This window comes from Cucumis melo, chromosome 2 (genome assembly GCF_025177605.1).
Source record: "Cucumis melo cultivar AY chromosome 2, USDA_Cmelo_AY_1.0, whole genome shotgun sequence".
NCBI classification, from domain to species: domain Eukaryota; kingdom Viridiplantae; phylum Streptophyta; class Magnoliopsida; order Cucurbitales; family Cucurbitaceae; genus Cucumis; species Cucumis melo.
In genome coordinates, this window is record NC_066858.1 from 11,967,632 (window position 1) to 11,987,202 (window position 19,571).

At 33.5% G+C, this 19,571-nt stretch overlaps 1 protein-coding gene across 3 annotated transcripts in view; it reads right to left on the reverse strand.

Moving 5' to 3' along the window:
• The window catches only part of LOC103487261 (uncharacterized), a 45,764-nt gene extending 39,155 nt beyond the window's left edge, over window positions 1-6,609 (reverse strand). Inside the window, exons 1-3 of one of the 3 annotated variants that reach the window (XM_008445524.3) lie at window positions 6,078-6,609; window positions 5,349-5,520; window positions 5,038-5,255 (exon numbers count right to left, since the gene is read on the reverse strand). In XM_008445524.3, the coding sequence (XP_008443746.1) occupies window positions 5,038-5,255; window positions 5,349-5,520; window positions 6,078-6,443 (756 nt within the window). In that variant the 5' untranslated portion in view covers window positions 6,444-6,609. The remainder of the gene's footprint in view (window positions 1-5,037; window positions 5,256-5,348; window positions 5,521-6,077) is intronic. The other 2 variants (XM_051081462.1, XM_008445525.3) reach the window with 2 other exon arrangements.
• Between the last annotated feature and the right edge of the window lie 12,962 nt (window positions 6,610-19,571).

Here is a 19,571-nt window from a genome sequence, read left to right on the forward strand (position 1 = left end):
CCGAATTAGTCAACGACCAAGAGGTTCCAACTTCCTCATATGTGGAGGTTAATTCTTGACTTCTACAGACTATTATACACAAAAGCTCCACAAGCTGGCCACTTTCCTTCACCACTAAACTGGGCAGTACTTTCCAATGATCAGAATAAAAGCTTGACCTCAGAATTATCAGTAGAAGAAATAAAATCTGCACTGAAAATGTTGGGAAGAAGTAAAGTGCCGGGGCTGGATGGATTCACACCAGCATTCTTAATCAAAGTTTGGGATAAATTGAAGAGTGATTTTCATTCCCTTTTTAAAGAATTTTACGCCAATGGGAAGCTCAATGCTTGTATAACGGAAAACTTCATCTGTTTAATCAAGAAAAAAGAGGATGATTTAGAGGTGAAAGATTGCAGGCCAATAAGCCTCACTACTTTGACTTACAAGCTGGTGGAAAAGTATTGGGTGAAAGACTTAAGAAGATCAAGCCAAGCATTATTGACCCTCCTCAAAGTGCCATTTTAGAAGGAAGGCAAATCATCGATTCCATTCTCATTGCCAACAAAGTGGTGGAAGAGTACCAAGCAAAAAAGAAGAAAGGGTGGTTGATTAAGCTGGACCTTGAAAAAGCCTTTGATAGGATCGATTGCGACTTTTTAGAAAAAGTAATGGCGCAAACAAACTTTTGATGGCAAATGGATAAAATGGATAATGGGTTGCATGCGCGACCCCAAATATTTAATCTTTATAAATGGACAACCAGGAGGCAAAATTCAAGAGGCCTTCGACAAGGAGGGTTAGGAAAGGGCCCTGGTCTTGCCCAGTTTAGATGTGCTTTTCAGTCTTTTGTTCATGAAAGGATGTTGATATCAAGGTCTTATGTTTTCGACCACTTTAGATTTGAGCATCCGAACGTCTTTCATAGCTCTATGTCATTTCATTTCATTTCATTATCTTTGTTTTTGGATACTATTGAAAGCAATAAACACAAAACCAAGCTTACGTGGAAACCCGAGAACCAAGAGAAAAACAACGATATTTTTAGTTTTATTATTTTTCTGATAATAATACAATAGGTACAATAGGGGAATAAATAGAAAAGTACAAAAAGATAAAAAAAAAAAAAAAAAAAAAAAAAAAAAAAAGAACGAATATTTAGAGAAAATCTCCCCAATGGGCTAAGCCTACTAATTCTAACACTCCCCCTCAAGTTGGGATGTAAATATCAATGAGGTCCAACTTGCTAACACAAAAGTCGAAGTTTGGTCTGAGAAGTCCCCTTGGTGAGAACATCAGCAACCTATCGGCTCGAAGGAATGTACGGAATGCATATGCTCCCACTGTCAAGTCTTTCTTTGATGAAATGTTGATCAATGTCGATCAATCTCAACATGTTTACTTCTATCATGCTGAACTGGGTTGTTAGCAAAACTAATAGCGGCTTTATTATCACAAAAGAGCTTCAATGGAGTCTCACATTTCTGATGAAGATCAGACAAGACTTTCTGGAGCCAAATTTCTTCACATATTCCCAAATTCATAGCCCTATATTCAGCCTCGACACTGCTCCTAGCCGCAATGCTTTGCTTCTCACTCCTCCAAGTTACAAGATTTCCCCAAACAAAGGTACAATAACCAGAGGTAGACTTTCTGTCAACAACAGATCCTATCCGGTCCGAGTCAGTATATGTCTCATTGGTCTTTCTGTCTGTCTTTCTAAACATCAACTCTTTACCAGGTGTCATTTTTAAGTATCTCAAAATTCTTTTGACAATTTCCATGTGTTCTCATAGGGAACCAGCATAAACTGGCTGACAACACTCACAGCAAAGGAAATATCAGGACGAGTATGGGATAAGTAAATCAATTTACCCACAAGGCGTTGATATTGTTCTTTATCAACTGGAACTTGATCGACAGAGTTTCCTAGTTTACAGTTGAATTCAATAGGAGAGTCAACAGGATGACATCCCAACATACCTATCTCGATCAAATCAAGGGTATAGTTTCTCTGAGACACAGAGATGCCTTCTTTGGATCTGGCCACCTCCATTCCAAGAAAATATTTCAGATTTCCCAAATCCTTGATTTCAAATTCATTACCCATTCTCTGCTTAAGTTGACTAATTTTTGCTCAATCATCTCCAAACAAAACGATGTCATCCACATAAACTATCAGAACTGCAATCTTCCCTGTCTTGGAAACTTTTGTAAATAAAATATGATTAGAGTGTTCCTAACAGTACCCTTGGGACTTGACAAAGGTAGTGAATCTGTCAAACCATGCTCTGGGTGACTGTTTCAGACCATATAAGGATTTTTGGATTTTACAAACCTACTGACCAAACTAGGCTTGAAAGCCAGGCAGGGGCCTCATGTAGACCTCTTCTACTAGATCTCCATTCAAAAAAGCATTCTTAAAGTCCAGCTGATATAGAGGTCAATCTTCGTTTGCAGCAATAGAATAGAAAACTCTAACAGTATTCAACTTAGCAACGGGAAAAAAAGTTTTTGAATAATCAACACCATTGGTCCAAGTAAACCCTTTTGCAACTAACCTTACCTTGTGTCTGTCAAGTGTTCCATCTACTCTGTATTTGAGAGTAAACACCCATTTGCATCCCACAGGCTTGTGTCCCTTGGGTAAAGCACAAATCTCCCAAAAGTTATTCTTTTCAAGAGCTTCCATCTCTTCCATGACAGCATTCTTCCATTCAGGACACTCTAAAACAATGTAAATATTTTTCAATATTGTGATAGAGTCAAGGTTGGCAATAAAAACTCGGAACTGTGGTGAGAGATTCTTATATGACACATAATTAGATATGGAGTGTTTTGTACAGGACCTAGTACCTTTTCTCGGTACAATAGGAAGATCAAGAGAAGGATCATACTTGTCAAGTTTCCCTGTATGATCCTGTTCAGCTTCATTGTTATTGGTTTCTGTTCTGACCTCAGTTTCATCACCACTGTTCTTTTTTTCCACATTTTCAATAGCAACATCAAACTTGTCATTCTCACTCATCGTATTATTAGTACAAGGTTCAGTAGGATTTTCCATACCTTAATCTCGAGAAGGGTCGGAGTCTTGGACTAGAGTCGGCCGCTGACTAGTAGGGGACCCAACTTCCTTTCTGAGATTCCCCCTGTAATATGTTTTCCAAGAAACTTGGTTTGTGTGTAGGATTATGGGATGAGGATCAATGTCAGACACGGTACTAGGAGGAGGTTCGATAAATTCAAAGGTGTTGTTAGACCCTTCACTCACACTCTCCCCCTAAAGATGGCTAACAAGAAAGTAGGGTCGGTCCTCATAGAAAGTAACATCCATAGTGACAAAATATTTCCTGGACGGCGGGTGAAAACATTTTTACCATGGTCACACAGGTCGCGTATGAAATGATACAAAGCGCACCATTGGTTTTGAGATCAACAAGCAGGTGGGGAACAGAATTATTAAGAGAATTCATTTCGAGTCGAGCACATGCAGCCTTCTTGATGCACTGAGGAATTCCACTTGAGGAAGGTGAAGAATGACCGGCTGAAGGCCTAAGCCAAGACCGGAGGTGTAGTCATTTGCACCAAGAGGCAACCAGAAGGTCCCAAACCAAGGTTCATCATCGAAGGTGCTTTAATGGAGACTGTGACACCTATTCCTTACCATGCGGTTGATGATCTCAAGGGTGGCTATCAGAATTTTCTCTTCTTTGAACTTTTACCCTGTTTTGTCGTCTTATTTCTGTTTGATCTTTGAACTGCATGAATAGTACAACTTTCTCATTATGCTTCTAAATTTTTGCTACCAAACTTATGGAAAGGAATTGTTTCTTAGTTTCTTAGTTTCTGGTTTTGGCCATTAGCATTATTCAAAGTAAATTTTGTTGCTTAATGTTCTTGTTCAAAAAAAAACAATAGTGTTGATCAGCTGCTGCAACAAAGAGACTTGATCATCAATGCATTGAAGGAGAACTTAGTTATCGCTCAAAACCAGATGAAAAAAAAGCAAGCAGATTTAAGAAAAAGAGATCTGAACTTTCAAGCAAGGGATGAGGTGTATCTAAAACTGAGGCCCTACTGACAAAGATCTCTAGCAAGGAAGAGAAGTGAGAAACTCTCACCAAAAATTTTTGGGCCATACCAAATCATAGAAAGGAATGGAGAAGTTGCTTAACGCCTGGAATTGCCACTGGAAGCTAGCATTCATGATGTTTTCCACATATCATAGCGAAAGCTTAAGTTGGGCACAATCTGCAGGTGCAACATCATTTCCCGACGCTGCCCGAGAAGTTCGAACTACAGTTGAGGCCAGAGTTAGAGTTGGGAATTAGATGACACAAAGAAATTGCAGCAAACGTATAGCTAGTGAAATAGAAGGGACTGTCGGATAGTGAGGCAACTTAGAAGATGGTACACCTAACAGAACAACAGTTCCCATCTTTCCACCTTGAGGACAAGGTGCAATCCGAGTCGAGCGGTAATGTTAGACCCCCGATTCTGCACACATATAAAAGAAGGGGTAAAAAGGGGAATGCACTGTACCAAAGAGAGAATAGCACCCGAGCGCCCACTGTGAAGGGAGTATAAATAGGGAATGTTTTTGGGGATTGGGTTTTTTAGGTATTGATTTTGGTTAAAGTCTGCAATTGGCTCTAGGAGAAGTTTCCGGCCTTCTCGAAAGAGTTGGGTTGTCTTTATTTATTGCTTTTATTTCTTGTATTTGTGTTAATGGTTGGCTGTTGAATATTTTATTTTGATATCAATATATTAATGCAGAGTATTGTATCTGTTTTGGCCCTTGTTGAGATTTTTCTGAGTTTCAGGTTTAGAATCTTAAGAGTAACACATTTGAATAAAAAAAATTCTTATTGCTAGACACTAACCGATGGAAGTTAAATTAGTAAAGCCTAGAAGAACGTACATATAGAAATATTAGCACGCTACCAGAACCATTATAATAAGGTTTCTACCTTGCCTAACTAAAAACATAAGCCTCAAATCACTGGACCTGTACTTTTAAAGACATGCACTAAATTATCCAATAGTAAGAAACATCACCTGGACACTAAGAAGGCAATTGAAATGGAAGGTCGTTGCCATCCGCCCAGCAGCCTCCATTTCATATGAGATCTCTAAGGCATTTGAATGATCTCCAGCTTTACAATCTTCCTCAATCATAAGATCATAAATTTTGTCTGTGGCTCTGAGACCCGCTTTGGCACCCTTTAAGAACACTTTATTGGCATCTTCCAAATATTTGTTCCTTACGAGTTCCTCTAGTCAAAATAATTCATGCAACTAAGACATAAACATAAACATAACTAAAAAGTATCTATTAGGAGCATTCTCAACAGGAAGTTCAGGCTTACCCGTAAGAATGAGCCATGCTTGACGGATGTCATAATTCAATCTCTCCATGGCAGCAAGGATTTCTAAGCCTCTATTAGCAAGACCCTTGGAACCAAATAACCGAACTAATGCAACAAAAGTTTCATGGAGAGGACGAAGTCCAGAACTTAATTCCCTTCTCAGAGACTGCATCTACATTCATCATACCCAGAAGATTTAGAAAAATACATATCTATCCGGGAATTTGTAAACAAAAATTACATTGGGACCAAAACAAGTTTTACTTTGTTAGGACAAAAATGTATCCCACACGTCTACATGACAATGGATGGAGCAAGAGTGCAGATACACCTGATTCAATAAAAGAATAGACACCCACACGCATATATACAAATAGACCAGAGACTTCCATACAGTCAACGTTATACATATCCCTGCCTTCTGTTAACCAGGTGAGCATGCGAAGGACATATTAGAGGAGAAAACTTCATCATCTAATTAAGACACCGAGAAGCTAAGTTTTTCGAACGGGAAAGAGAAAACAAGGGTTAAAGATCCTATACTTCAAAACATCCAATAACCGAAAAAGGAAGGAATAGGGAATAAGTTTAAGCACTAGATCTTAAATTGCACGTATACAATTCCACTACATTGCCTAAAAACACACCAAAAACAAGAACAACATTACCAACAAATTTACAAACACACACACAATTAGAGAGAGAGAGAGAGAGGTTGTGAGTTCTCACCGCTCCCTCAGTATCGCCATTTAGAGTATGAGAAACAACTAATCCATGGAAGGAGCGAGGTCCAGGGCTCAATCCAGCAGCAACCATATCGTAAATGACATCAGAAACACCAAGTGGATCGTGGTTTCTAGCGCGGTCCATGAGTTCCTCCATGAAAGTGAAACGAAGGGAGTTCTCAAGTGAAGTGGAATCATCGTCCTTTAGTTGCAATTGTTGTTGGTGGCGAGACTGCCGCTTCTTTCTACCTCGCTTGTCTGGAGCAGAGAGGACTGAGCGAATGGGGAGGAGGCCATGGTTGAGAGAAAAGGAACGGTGATTGTAGGGAAGTGTGAGAAGGTGAGCGTGAGAGAGCAGGAGTTTGGACATTAATGGCTGCCCAGAAATTTGGATAAGAAACAGCGAGAATGAAGAGGGAGGGAAAAATGGGAAGTGAAGTGTTGAGTGCTAAAAAGGCGGGATTTGTCGATGAGATGATAAACAACGAAAAGCGTGTTTCGCACTCGGCCGAGTTGAGAGTTAAGGGAGTATAATTGTTTTGGAGAGAAATAGTTAGAAATCAAACGACCCATTAAGGTTTTATAGATTTTTTAAAAGGTCTTTTAAAAAATATAAAAAAAGGCAAAGTATTTATTGAACAATTTCGAAAATGAAAAAGTTCATAGACCCACCGTTTAAATTACTAAAAATATTTCATCAACAATCTTAATATATTTGGTAACTTGGTTTGTTACACGACCATTTAATTGGATACAAGATCGTTTAAATTTGACTACTCCAAATCTAAACCATTTATTTTCAAAATTTGGTATAGGATCGTTTAGATTTGGCTACACCATGATTTAAATTTGGGGTTCCAAATCTAAAAAAATTCAAAATTTGGTATAGGATCGTTTAGATTTGGCTATAAGATCATTTAGATTTGGCTACACGATCGTTTAGATTTGACAACGGTACGGACTCTACGGATAACAACTATTGTACGAACTATACAAACAACGACAATTGGATGGATTGTATAGATAAAGACTATGTAGGCAATAGAGATACTAGTCGATAGCAGCCACATTGGTGAGGTCGGTGGCGGCGGGGATGGTGAGATTATCGTCGGTGGTTAATGTTTCTGTGGTAGGGTTTTCCATTGGTTGATTTTCATTAATGACGACTAGGATTTTGTTAATGTTATCCATGACTCTAAAACTATATAAAAATAATAAAAGAAGAATTAGAAAGAATAACAATTATGTAAGTGGAAAACCTATGGGTGTACAAGTCGGGTTGGAGGAAAGTTATGGACCAACCCAATGTAGCCAGGTTGGCAAAAAAACCCTATCAATTCAATATGCAAGGGTCAATCCAACCCAAAAAATTCAGGTTGGGTTGGCGGGTTGGTTCTTTTACCATCTCTTCATAATTTAGATAAAATTTCATATTGTTTTCAATATCTAAGGTGTACAAACTGTCACTCAAGGTGCAAGGTGGAAGGTGACATGTATATGTTATACATTCAAGTTTCAAGTCTATAACGTTCATTCAAAAGTAAGTTTACTTTTAGGTAACTTGGTTTATATATATATATATATATATATATATATATATATATATATATATATATATATATATATATATATATATATATATATATATATATATATAAAATTGGGGTGGCTATTCCAACTCAACCCAACACAAAATCTAACTCAATCCAACCCTTACGGTTTCGGTTGGATAATCCAAATTGGTTAGGTTACCAGTTTTTTTGAACACCCCTAGGAAACCCTTGTTTAGAAAGGAAAAACCATGATATGAGTTCTATATTTCTCTATCTCGAGAGAATACAAAGGATGGAATATATATAGGTCATAATGGGCATTGACAAAAAAGGAATAAACAAGGATATAAATATTACACAAATACCCTTAGTATAATTATTTTCAACAGTTTAGATTATAGATCAAATCTATAATTAACTATATCTTATAATGTATCAAAATGCAATATACTTTATATTAATCGATTAATGTAAAATTTCTCTTAAATAAATTGAACAATTCAAATAACTCATTGTCGCTATCCTTAGTGAGTTAACAAGGAGACCTTGTGACCTTACGGTTTATAAGCTTCAATGATATGAGGTTAGTTAATTAAACTCTTTTAATTTAATTAATTAAAATTCATTAACTACCGATCATTCTACTAAAGACTAATAGCTACACTATTTGCACTGTAGATGTATTTTTGTGTTTATGGATATAACTAATTGATTGTTTGATTACATACGTAGATATGACGTTAAAGCTCGAAACATACAACTAAACTAGGTGTTTAAGATAAGGTCTTGCGATAAAAGATTAATTCTAAAGGTATGTCAATTGCCTACAAGTTTTCTTCTCTCTTGCCCAACTGTAAGTGAAAAGAGAGATTTTCTAGATAAGTCAGGTATGAACACAAGAAACTTATGATTTCTCTTGATCATAACGTGTAAACTAACTCCATGTTGTATCTATACAATATATTATATTCACAGTATCTATCATATTATGTACATTAAGTGTAAGGTGACAGAGATGATGTGGATATGGTTTATGATGTATGATGTTGAACTCAATTTAATTAGATGAGATCATTAATGTAATATGATGTGGTACAAAGGGTCAGTAGTTCGTTAATGCGATATGAAGCATATGTTAAGTTCAAATTTAAGGCGAGCATTCTATCCGGCCTTTCACTAAAATTGTTCACCTTTCAGGATGCAAGTACTTGAAATTACCACATCATTCACTTCTAACTATTTGATTTCATTACTAATAATCCATCCTATTTTAAGGCTAGCTACCTCTTGGACTCTGGTTGCCACATACGCTCGCATTTCTGATATGTATGTTAAGGAGGAATTCTGCGAATTGATTGTATTGCTACAATCCTTTCATTGGTTATTTAGTAAGGTCTTAATTAGCTCTTACTTTCTCAAGTAATAAAGCCCAAACGCGTTGAAGATAACACCGACTAAACATGATATTTAATACACACATTCAAATTCCCTACGAGCTATTTCCATTTTGTACTAATCATAATTTTGGGTAACGTACTTGACAAATAAAGAGATGGGAGAGTGAGGATATATGTTCATTACATTCAAAAATAAAACTTTAAGCCTTTCTGCCATGGAATTCATTATATAAATACAATTCAAATAAAAACTACAAATGGATAGGAGATGAAATGAGTTAAGCCTCCGAACAAAGTCTATAATGTTCTTCGGCTCCATTTTTTCCTATTACACTGAGGGAAGAAGGATTTGGATTATTTTCAACTCTTACTCTAAGCTCTCACCTAAAGTAGAGAAGAAAAGTTAGGGATGATGTTGAGTTTTTTTACAGAATTCTGATACACTATGAATGAAGAAGATGAACTTGTATTTATAAGCAAGGAGCGATGGGACTTAATATAGTTTGAGGCATCATTAATTCTTTGACACTATTGCACAACGTTGTAGACATCCTTTCGTCCTTCAGCTGACAATCTCACTAACCATTCTCGTCTTCTAGTGATGTACATCGCTTAGTATCATTTTCTTTTGTTGCCTAATTGGTTGACGTGAGCTTGAATCGCTTGATGTATTCCTTCATTTCGCCAATCCATTTCTTCTAAAAACCTGTATTACGACACTAAAAACTATGATAAACATGCGTTTTACTCTTTTGCTACTTGCATTGCACATTCGTTCTATTTTAACCTACTTTGCTACATGCTTTCTTTCTTTATAATGCGTTAATGTTCCATTATTCTACATAAAAGCCTATAATAATTTGTATTTCTACAAGTTATCACTAATCAACAATGAGTTGACCTTCAACGAAATGCTCATAACTACAACTGGATGAAATTATTGTTTTATCTTTTTGTAGTTACATCTAACGCTCTAAGTACCATTGATTTCTCTAATAAACAAAATAATTTATAGTCTAACTATAAACTAACACCTCCTAAGCTAGTAAGAGGTTGAGGCCTTATTGTTCAAGACATGGAATTAGATGTAAATAGTGTAATTCATCTACTTTCCCTTAGGTTGAGAAGAAGTGAACTCCTTTTAGTGTAGTTGTGTTCTCAACTCCCTACTTGAATAAATTTCCAAAATGATTGGCTTGTTGAGTCGGCTAACATGGTCATTCTCACCCATATAGATCAAAGGAATACTCTCATAAAAAGAAGTTTACAATTGACTCAAAATTAAGGTCAAGTCACGATGGTCATGATAGTGAAGTATTGCTTTCTTCAAGTAAACGTGTAAAGAGAAACCAATTATTTCGTGGTATGGTCTTGTATAAACTCTTTCTACGGGATACCCCACTCACATGTCTTCACATGAACAACGTGGATCATATTGTCTGTAACACCATAACTCATGTAACAATTACAAAGTGGGTCATATCCGTAATGTTACTAGGATAAAGAACCCAATATTATCCATTTACAGCAGACTTTGTATATCTACCACATATTATACAAGTGACACCGTATAACCTTGGATCTTAGTTTGGTGGATTGAACTAATGTAGTCTAAATGTCAAATAAAATACTTATTATTTTATTAGATAAATAATTTGTATTAACAAAATAAAACTAAGAGATATATGAGATCTAAGACACTAAATCCAACATCAATAATATTTTTTGTACATACTGTATTTGGTCTGACTTCGACTCTTGTTTAAATAATTTACAGTTTTGTATTTTGTTTTATTTGTGCATTATTTTAGTAATTTTCTTTTATTGGTGTAATGAAGAGATAATAGAAAAATACAAAAATTATTATAAATACTATTAATATATAGATGCCCATTAGTGTGCTCAGTGGCTATAGTCACATGTCATCCCATTAATCATCCAACACTCATGCCATGTGTATATAAGATACTCACTTTTAGTGGTGATGTAATTCATCTCATGCTTGCCAAATTCTCTATAAATAGTGGCATTTGGTGGATTTGTAAAAACACATCAACATTAGAGGATTTTCCAAATTACTTGAGAAAGTGAAGAAGTTTTGAGTTTTGTTTATAATTTCTTAATTTTCTTATTTATTTATTTATATAATATATTTTGTTATTTTAATATTATATTTTCTCAGTTTTTCGTATTTCGGTTGTGCCTCGTTTTTACAACATGTTATCAACACGAGCTACTTATCTTAATTTCTTCTCGTGGTTAAATGAGATGACGAGTTATTAATTGAAAAATCATAAACATTAGTTAACTAAAGAACCAACATTTCCCTAAAATGAATGTTGAAAATTTTAATAGATGTGGATGAAAATAATCAATATTAACCAACTGGAACATCTCATTCCCTGAAGTGAATGTTGTGAATTTGACAATTGTTATAACCGCAATAAAATAAGAACTAATTATTTTTTCATAGTTGGTCGTTATAATCATCTAAATCTCAAAAGAACCGCATGAAATGATGGTCATAAAAGAAAAGCTCCACAAGAAAAAGAGAAAAATGTGGAAGAAGATTTGTATATCGAATTGATAATATATTTGGCTCATCCAGTTATGAGTGTATATAAGCCGGTTGGGCCAGGTTGAGGAAAAAATATGGACCAACCCAAATTATTCGGGTTGGCAAAAAATCAACCCTATCGGTTAAATGTGCAAGCATCAACCCAACCCAAAAAACTTTGGGTTGGGCCGGGTTGGGTTGGTGGGTTGGTTTTGTTTTTTTTCTTTCCTAATTCTCCAAAATACCAAACCAAACTAACAATAATGGAGTTAAACCAAAAGAAATTGAAAGAAAAGGAAAACCCCACCACAACGTAGAAAGAAAATAGGCAGTTAATCAAGGAAGAAAACAACAGCAACATGAACAAAAGGTTCACCCCACACATTGCTAAAACAAAAACAAACACAACAAAATTGGTAGCTCGAATCATGTGATTTTACGGAAAAAAAAAAGGATACCCAGATGCAAAATTGAAGGATAAAAAGCATGAAAAAGTGAAAGGAGAGAAAAAAGATGAAAAAGTGAAAGGAAAGAAAGAGATGGACTGCCCTCAAGAATGTAAAGCAACGAAAAAGAAAGAAAGAGGGGAATGAGATTTTGTGAGAGAGATGATTAGAGAAGTGCTAAGCATGAAGGGCAAATGTATTAGGAAAAAGAAGGAAAAAGTGCGAATAACAAAAGAAGAGGAATGAGCCTGCTGAAGCATGAAGGCCAAATGTATTAGGGTTATATATAATATATATATTTGATTATAATTATAATCGAGTTGGGTTGGGTCAACCCAACCCGATAACCCAGCTTAAATTTTTATTTTTTTAATTTTTTAACCCAACCCAACCTAACTCTTACGATTTGGGTTGGGTAATCCGAGTTATGGTCGGGTTATTGATTCTTTTTAACACCCCTACATCCAGTATGACAAATTCAGATGTGGTAAAGTTTTGAATCTTCTGAAGAGAAAATTGACATATTTGATAAAATAACAAGTGCTTTATTTACGAATTAATACAATAATTGATGTTTTTTTAACTCTCATTTTTATATATATTCTAAGTTTTTTTTTTCTGATTGTAATTATTTTGTTTAATGAAGAAGCATGGATAATTTTCTTATGTTGAATAACTTAAAAATGAACAATAAAGTTATATATATGGAAGATAGTGCAACTTCACACATAATACTGTCAAGTAAATAATATTTTTCCAAACTGACAATGTTGGAAGCAAAAGTCAGTGTTAGGTTCTGCGAACTGGATTGAAGGGTTTGAAAAAGTAAATATTTTACCTAGAAGAACAAAATTCACAACTGATAATGCATTGTTCTCTAATTAATCAGAGAGAAATCTATTGAGTTTTAAAAATATACGTTGCAATGATTATCATATTGAGACTAATAGAAAGAATGTAATGGTATATAATATTTTTATATTATACCTACTGTCTCAAACGAAAAACGTATATTAGAAAAGTTGTCTTCTTTATTTTCTGGATTATATTACACTACAAGGAATAGGGGCATTCTCGACGCTGTAAGGCGTCGGGTTTTGTACCCAACAGCATTGGGCAAAACTCTCTTGACGTTTAAACCTCCATCGGGAAGACCGTTGTGAAATCCTTTTATTTTTAGTGTAATTAAACGATAAAATTTATGAAAACTTATTTTTGAAATTAAGTTAATTTCAAGATTTAGATCATTTAAGAAAACATTTTCCTAAATCTAAATCATCTGAATTGTTATTTTGCTTCATTTGGAAAATCTCTTTTTTTTTTTTTTATTTCTAAAATTTCGTACTTATGTTGAGAAATTTCCATTTTTAGGCAATTGATTTCAAATTTTAAATCTTCAATAGAAATTGGGGTTTCTGCTTTTGGAATTTGTAAAATTTTTGAAAGGCTTTTTTCGGAAACTGTTTTCTTTTTTGGAGATGGTTTTGAAGAAGATTCTCTTGTTAAAGAATCTCTAAGTGTTTTTAAAATATTTCATTTTAACTTTTCATTTGAAGCATGGTTGATTATTTGAAGTAATAAATCCTGTTCAGAAGTTGCAATATTTATTTTGTTTAAAACACATTTACATGGGTCTTTAATACACATGCTCTTCGCCCTTCATCTTAGGAAGATTGGCTTGAAATTTCTAAATTGTTTCATCTACAATTTTCTGCAAATTAAAGTCAGAAATATAGGATGAATCTGAAGAATATTCTAGGATGAATTTGAAGAATATTCTTCTTCATTTATTGCATGGATTCCTCTTTGTGGACACTTATTGGCATAATGTTCTTCTTTTCTGCATTTGTAGCAAAAAAAAAATTATTTTAATTTTCCTCTTTTTTTAACTTCATTTTGTTGTTTTTCAGCAGGTTTCTTGGAATTTGAATATTTGTGATACCTCTTAGGAGTATAAGACTTGTTGTACCTTCGGGATTTCCTATAATATGTAGGTCTCATATTATAGTTTTTTGGACGAAATTTTCTTGAAGAAGAACCTGGTTCTTTGACTTTTTCAAAGCCATATTGAAAACAAAAAGTCTTCATTTCTCTTTTATGAAGATTTGAATGTTTTTGTACTTTGATTTGAATTTTTATCTCATTGCAGATATCTAGGTAGTTAATTGAGCATGAGTAAGGTTTTCCCAAAGTATTAGAGCCTTTCAATAAAAGTTCAAATTTCGTTCAATTGATTTCAAATTTCATTTTTAGGGGAGAAGGGTTTGATAATTTTAGTCTCTTGAGTAAACTTTGTCCTTCAAACTTTTTATTATTTCAAGAGATTGAATTTCGAAGATCTAGGCTCTACGTCTGCCTGTACGTTTGTTTGTAGGTCCTGGTAATAAGACACAATGAAGAGCGATGAGACCATTGATCAACAATAATCCGTCTTAGCATATACAGATATAGATTTTCGATCCAAGAAATTTTATTTCTAGAGTTAATAAGATTTTTGAAAAATAAACATTTATAGTATGAAATTTAAAATTTTTTCAAATGTCTAGTTTTCTGAAGAAATTTTTATCTTCTAAATCTTCTTCAAAAGAGGTTTCTCAAAAGAAATTGAGGAGCAACGTACTGCTTCCTCAAATACAAATGATGTTACAAATGAATCGATGCGAATAGCAAAAATGAAAATGATTTTCTCAATTTGAGAATTTCCAAATTTGATTAAAAAACAATTTATTTTCAAAATACCTTTAACTTTTAAAGAAATTTGTGTGTAAAAATTGTTGAAAGAAGAATTCCAATTTACAAAAATTTTGATTCTATACAATTATTTCCAAGAAATGATATTCAAAAACATCAAAAAGAATTTTCATTTCTTCATATAGGTGTTGTCCAAGTAGCCTTAATTCCAATGTTTAGATCTAGACTGGATACACCGGTTTTAGTAATTTTACCTGGCAAACGCCACAAAGATTTTTCAAATTCATTATTAGGAATCATTAAATCAAATTTGGCCAACGACCCTGTTTATTTTAAGGGTAATTATAATAGGTAGCAATTTTTAGAATTATTATTAAGTATGTAGCAATATTTTAAAAAAATTGCAAATATAGCAAAGTTTATCAGTGATACACTTCTATCGTAGATAGACTCTTATGGTTTATCAGTGATATACCAACATTTGCTACATGGTCTATTGGTGATAGACTCCTATCATTGATAGATTTCAATAGATTTTGCTGTATTTGCAATTTTTTTAAAATGTTGCTATATACTTAATTATTTTGAATATAATTGCTACATTTGCAACTATCCCTTATTTTAATTGTTTTTCAAATTTTATGGTGTCTCTTAATGATCCACACATTCTTAAACCTTGAGTCTAGATATCACTGGACAAGGTTTGATCTTTGAAGAAGGTGTTAAAAAATTAACACTTGTCTACAAAGTCACTTATAAGGTTTTAACTACTACCATGCACCCGAAGGCTTTAATGTTGTTAACTAAGAGAAAAACCATGTTGATAGAAACAAATCTCAATAAATCATCTATTAGTATTCCAAAACTTCTTTCTTGGAAGGAGTTACAAAAAATCCCCACTGGATTATGAACAATGCCTTCATCCCTCAAAAGAAAGAAAATGAGGTTTCTCATATCATTGAACATCCTGGTGCGAAAGTAGAGATCAAGTTTGAAAATGAATCATCTAGGTTTGCAATAGTCAAAGAAAACATGAGCTCTCAAGAATTCATGAGTTCAAAACCAAGTACATCTAGTATTAGGAGTGAGCAAATACTTAATCTGAACAGATCAAATTCTCTAAAATTTAAATATGTTAGATTAGATCAACGAATACAAAATATTGCTTATGAAAAAAACTTCCCAAATTCTCTAACCCAAATTAAGATGGATACAAGTTCTCAATTAAATGTAATTATTTCATAATCGAAGTTTGAGCTTTACAGAGAATCTCTTCAAAAGGAGTTTATGTCAATTGCAAGTCGCAATGAAAGAATTGCCTTTTTTCAAAAACTACTCTGAAACAGAAAGGAACCTATTTAGAGAAGAGTATTTCAAAATCCTTGAAATACTTCAAGAGCATATTGCATTTTTTAGATGGTTCAACCAAAGAAAAGAGTTTGACCATCTTTGTACAATCAAAGAAAAGGAATGGTGGAAAACTAAAAGAGGAGAAATCAAAGCTGATTATCCTCCGATGGAAGATGTTGAGTTCAAAAGCTTTTATAATGAAAATATTATAGCAAAACCTTTTCAAATCATCAAGGAATCTGAAGAACACAAGACTCCTACAAATAAGGAAATAAAGAGTATTCAAGTTCAAAACAATTAGTCTAACAAAATGTGTTTCAATTGCAAGACAAGTTTTCAAGCTAAAAGAAATTATCAATCTCCTACTCAAGACGAAACTCCTAATCTTTTCCAAACCTTAGAAAATGTTAAGATAAAAACTCAGAAACAAAAACTTCTTGATGAAATTAATAAACGCCTAAGTAACCTAAAAGCCGAAAGTTCGATCAATGTCATTAATGAAGAAGATGCATCCTAATTCATGAAAGACTTTGAAAATCTTTTAGTCAAAGAAGAGGAGAAACAAATCAATAAAATAAACTTTGGAAGATTTTTTAACAAAAGGGATCAAATTAATTTCCATCCTCGACCTCCATTTACGTATGAAATATTGGTGGAACTCCGGAATATCAAATCTATGGCATATTAAATAATATGTTAATCTATTCCATAGCCTATGAATTGAACGGTCATTCAAATGGAGAAGCAGTAATGCATCTAATCAATAGATTCAGTGTAAGTCTCAAATTGTGGTGGGATCATTCCCTAACCAATGAACAAAAGGAAGCAATTAAAAATCATAGGACAAGAGTTAAAAGGACAATTAAAGTTGAAGTGGGAGCTACAGAGACTCCAGAAGTAGAAGAAGAAGTAGAGGACGCTGTAGACGTTCTTCTCTGCACAATTAACAGACACTTTAGCCTAGGAAGTGACATTGATATATACAATTAGAGGAAAATAATAAAAAATCTAAAATGTTTCTCTATGGAAAACTTTAGATGGTACAAAGATATGTTCTCATTAAGGATTTATATCTACAAGGATTGCAATGCCAGACATATTGCTCGATGCTAGCCATAAAGAGAATTATGATTGATAGTTTACAAAAAAAGCAGTCGGAATATTAGGATCTTATCATTTGATAACTCGATAATATTTCACGATGTGTCTTGGATTACAACTTGGAAGTCTATTTATAAACCTCGAATTTCAAAAACGGTTGATATAAAAAAAATTAACGGATAAGATCAAATCAGATAGGATATGACCCCTTATCTGAATAGATTTTGGAAAAGAAGATAAGATCAAATCAGACTGGACAAATCCCTTATCTAATAAGATTCTCATTCATGTAAAACCTAAATCAAAAGTTATTTATACATAACATAAAGTGGTGGATATTTATCCTAAGTTCAACTATATACCTAAACATATCAAAGTAAAAATTGGTGGAAAATTCCACTACCTCTCTTTTCATTATATCACATAATGTAAGGTCTACTTTATGTCACATAGTATTTATACCTACATACTATTACAATTAATAATGCTATTACAAAATAATATTACAAATATTTTCTTTTCAACATAGAATTATCGTCCAACGGGGAAAATGGAAGCAACCTCCTTCATTCTTTAATAAAGTAGATTTATTTAAAGAATAGTTGATGTCCTTTTTTGCACGTAGTAATTGTGTGTACCATTAATCGTATTCCTTATGGAAAATTATAGACTGACCAATGGACTCACCGCGCTCCAACATTGCAACTTACGACCGGGACCATTAAACATAGTTGAGCACTCCATGAAATATAAACAATTTCATTTTGGTTATTGGATTTGATCTTGAATTGCAATTGTTGTCTTCAATTTTTCTTGGATTTCTAGATGACAAAACAATATTTACAGAGTAAACTAGAATATTTACAAAGTTTACTCATCGATTATAATAGAGATGTGAATATACATTATATTTTTTTTTTTACTTTTTTTTAATATTTTTAATATTTTTTATAACTACTATAATAATTTGAATGGAAATCTTCTTTTGGAAGACTCTATATTAAACCTACTTTTCTTTTTTAAACAGGTATATGCCTTTGGAACTCACATAGGTTGTGAGTCGAGAAATGGATCGTCCAGATCGTATTCTGGATCCACTTGCTCTTCGTCTTCCTGTATAGAGGAAGATACTGTTTTTATGATGAGGATGCATTTATTACTGTTGATAATAACCTTTGGAAATTTGTATTAGTTGTGGTCTAAGCAAGTGCTGCAAGAAGCTTTGATTTGTCATTCAGAAACTCGATGTTCTTTCTTTAATCAAGGTCTTATTCTCTGCGAACCAATCTTTTATGTGTTTGATGGTGGCATGCTGAAAATTGTATTTTTTCCACCATTTGATTTTGAGATTTTTAACTAACATTTTGTATTAGGGGATATGATGTTGTATTGAAGCTCCAACAAAATATCAATGGAATTTGAAAATAAAGGCAGTATCTCATCGAATTATGAAATGAATTCTTTTGAATTATTCTTGAAAAGTAGAAATAGGATTCTTGAATGGGGGTTGGCAGAATATCATCTGTGAGAGCAAAATTATTCCACCATTGAATGATCCATAAAATAAAATTAATTTTGTAAGCGTTTTCGCAAAAGAAAATGAACCATGAATGGTTCCTGTTTGAAAATCAGAATACTTTAAACCAAGCTTTGATGTAATTCTTGTAAGAATAAGATTGAGAAACAAAAGGCTTTGAAAGATATTTTTCTGTAAAAATTCATTGATTCCAATGAGTTGGATTGATTGCTTTGAAATTTTTTAATTTTGAATAAGTGATTTTTGAAGGATCATTTTTGTTTGGAATATAAGTTATTTCTATAGATTTGAAGCCACTGATTTGGCTTACGTTTGATCAGACCCATTCTCCTTTTTTACTTTAATCCTTCGTTGCTTGTTGACCTTTTCACCTTTGGATTCTGAATTCACCAACAACAATATTCAACGATTTTGGTGAGCTATCTTTGGGTTTCTTGATTAGTTCTTGTTTGCCCACTAATTTGGCCTAAAATAATTTTGGGTTACGATTCGTACAGTGATGTTAGATTCAAGATTTTCCACTCAATATTGTTTTGATGTTAGATTCAATAAAACATGTCTAATCTGGTATTTAACAAGATTAAGGTTCATAAAGTGACTTTTTGGTGAGTAATAAGATGCTCTTAAATTGTTTTTGGATTAATTTATGTTGTTTAGGTCTCTAACCCTTACTTATAGTTTTGAAATCATATGCATGTAGTAATGTCTTTAGTTAGAGGTCTCGAAAAGTTTATTTTTACACATCAAGTATTCTAAGTTAATGATCAAGTTCTATATTGTTGGTCTCACAAGCCCCACATAAGGGCTTTATGTTTTGACACTTTAATCTTTGTTAAATGAAACTACACCCCAAGCTGGTTTTTAGT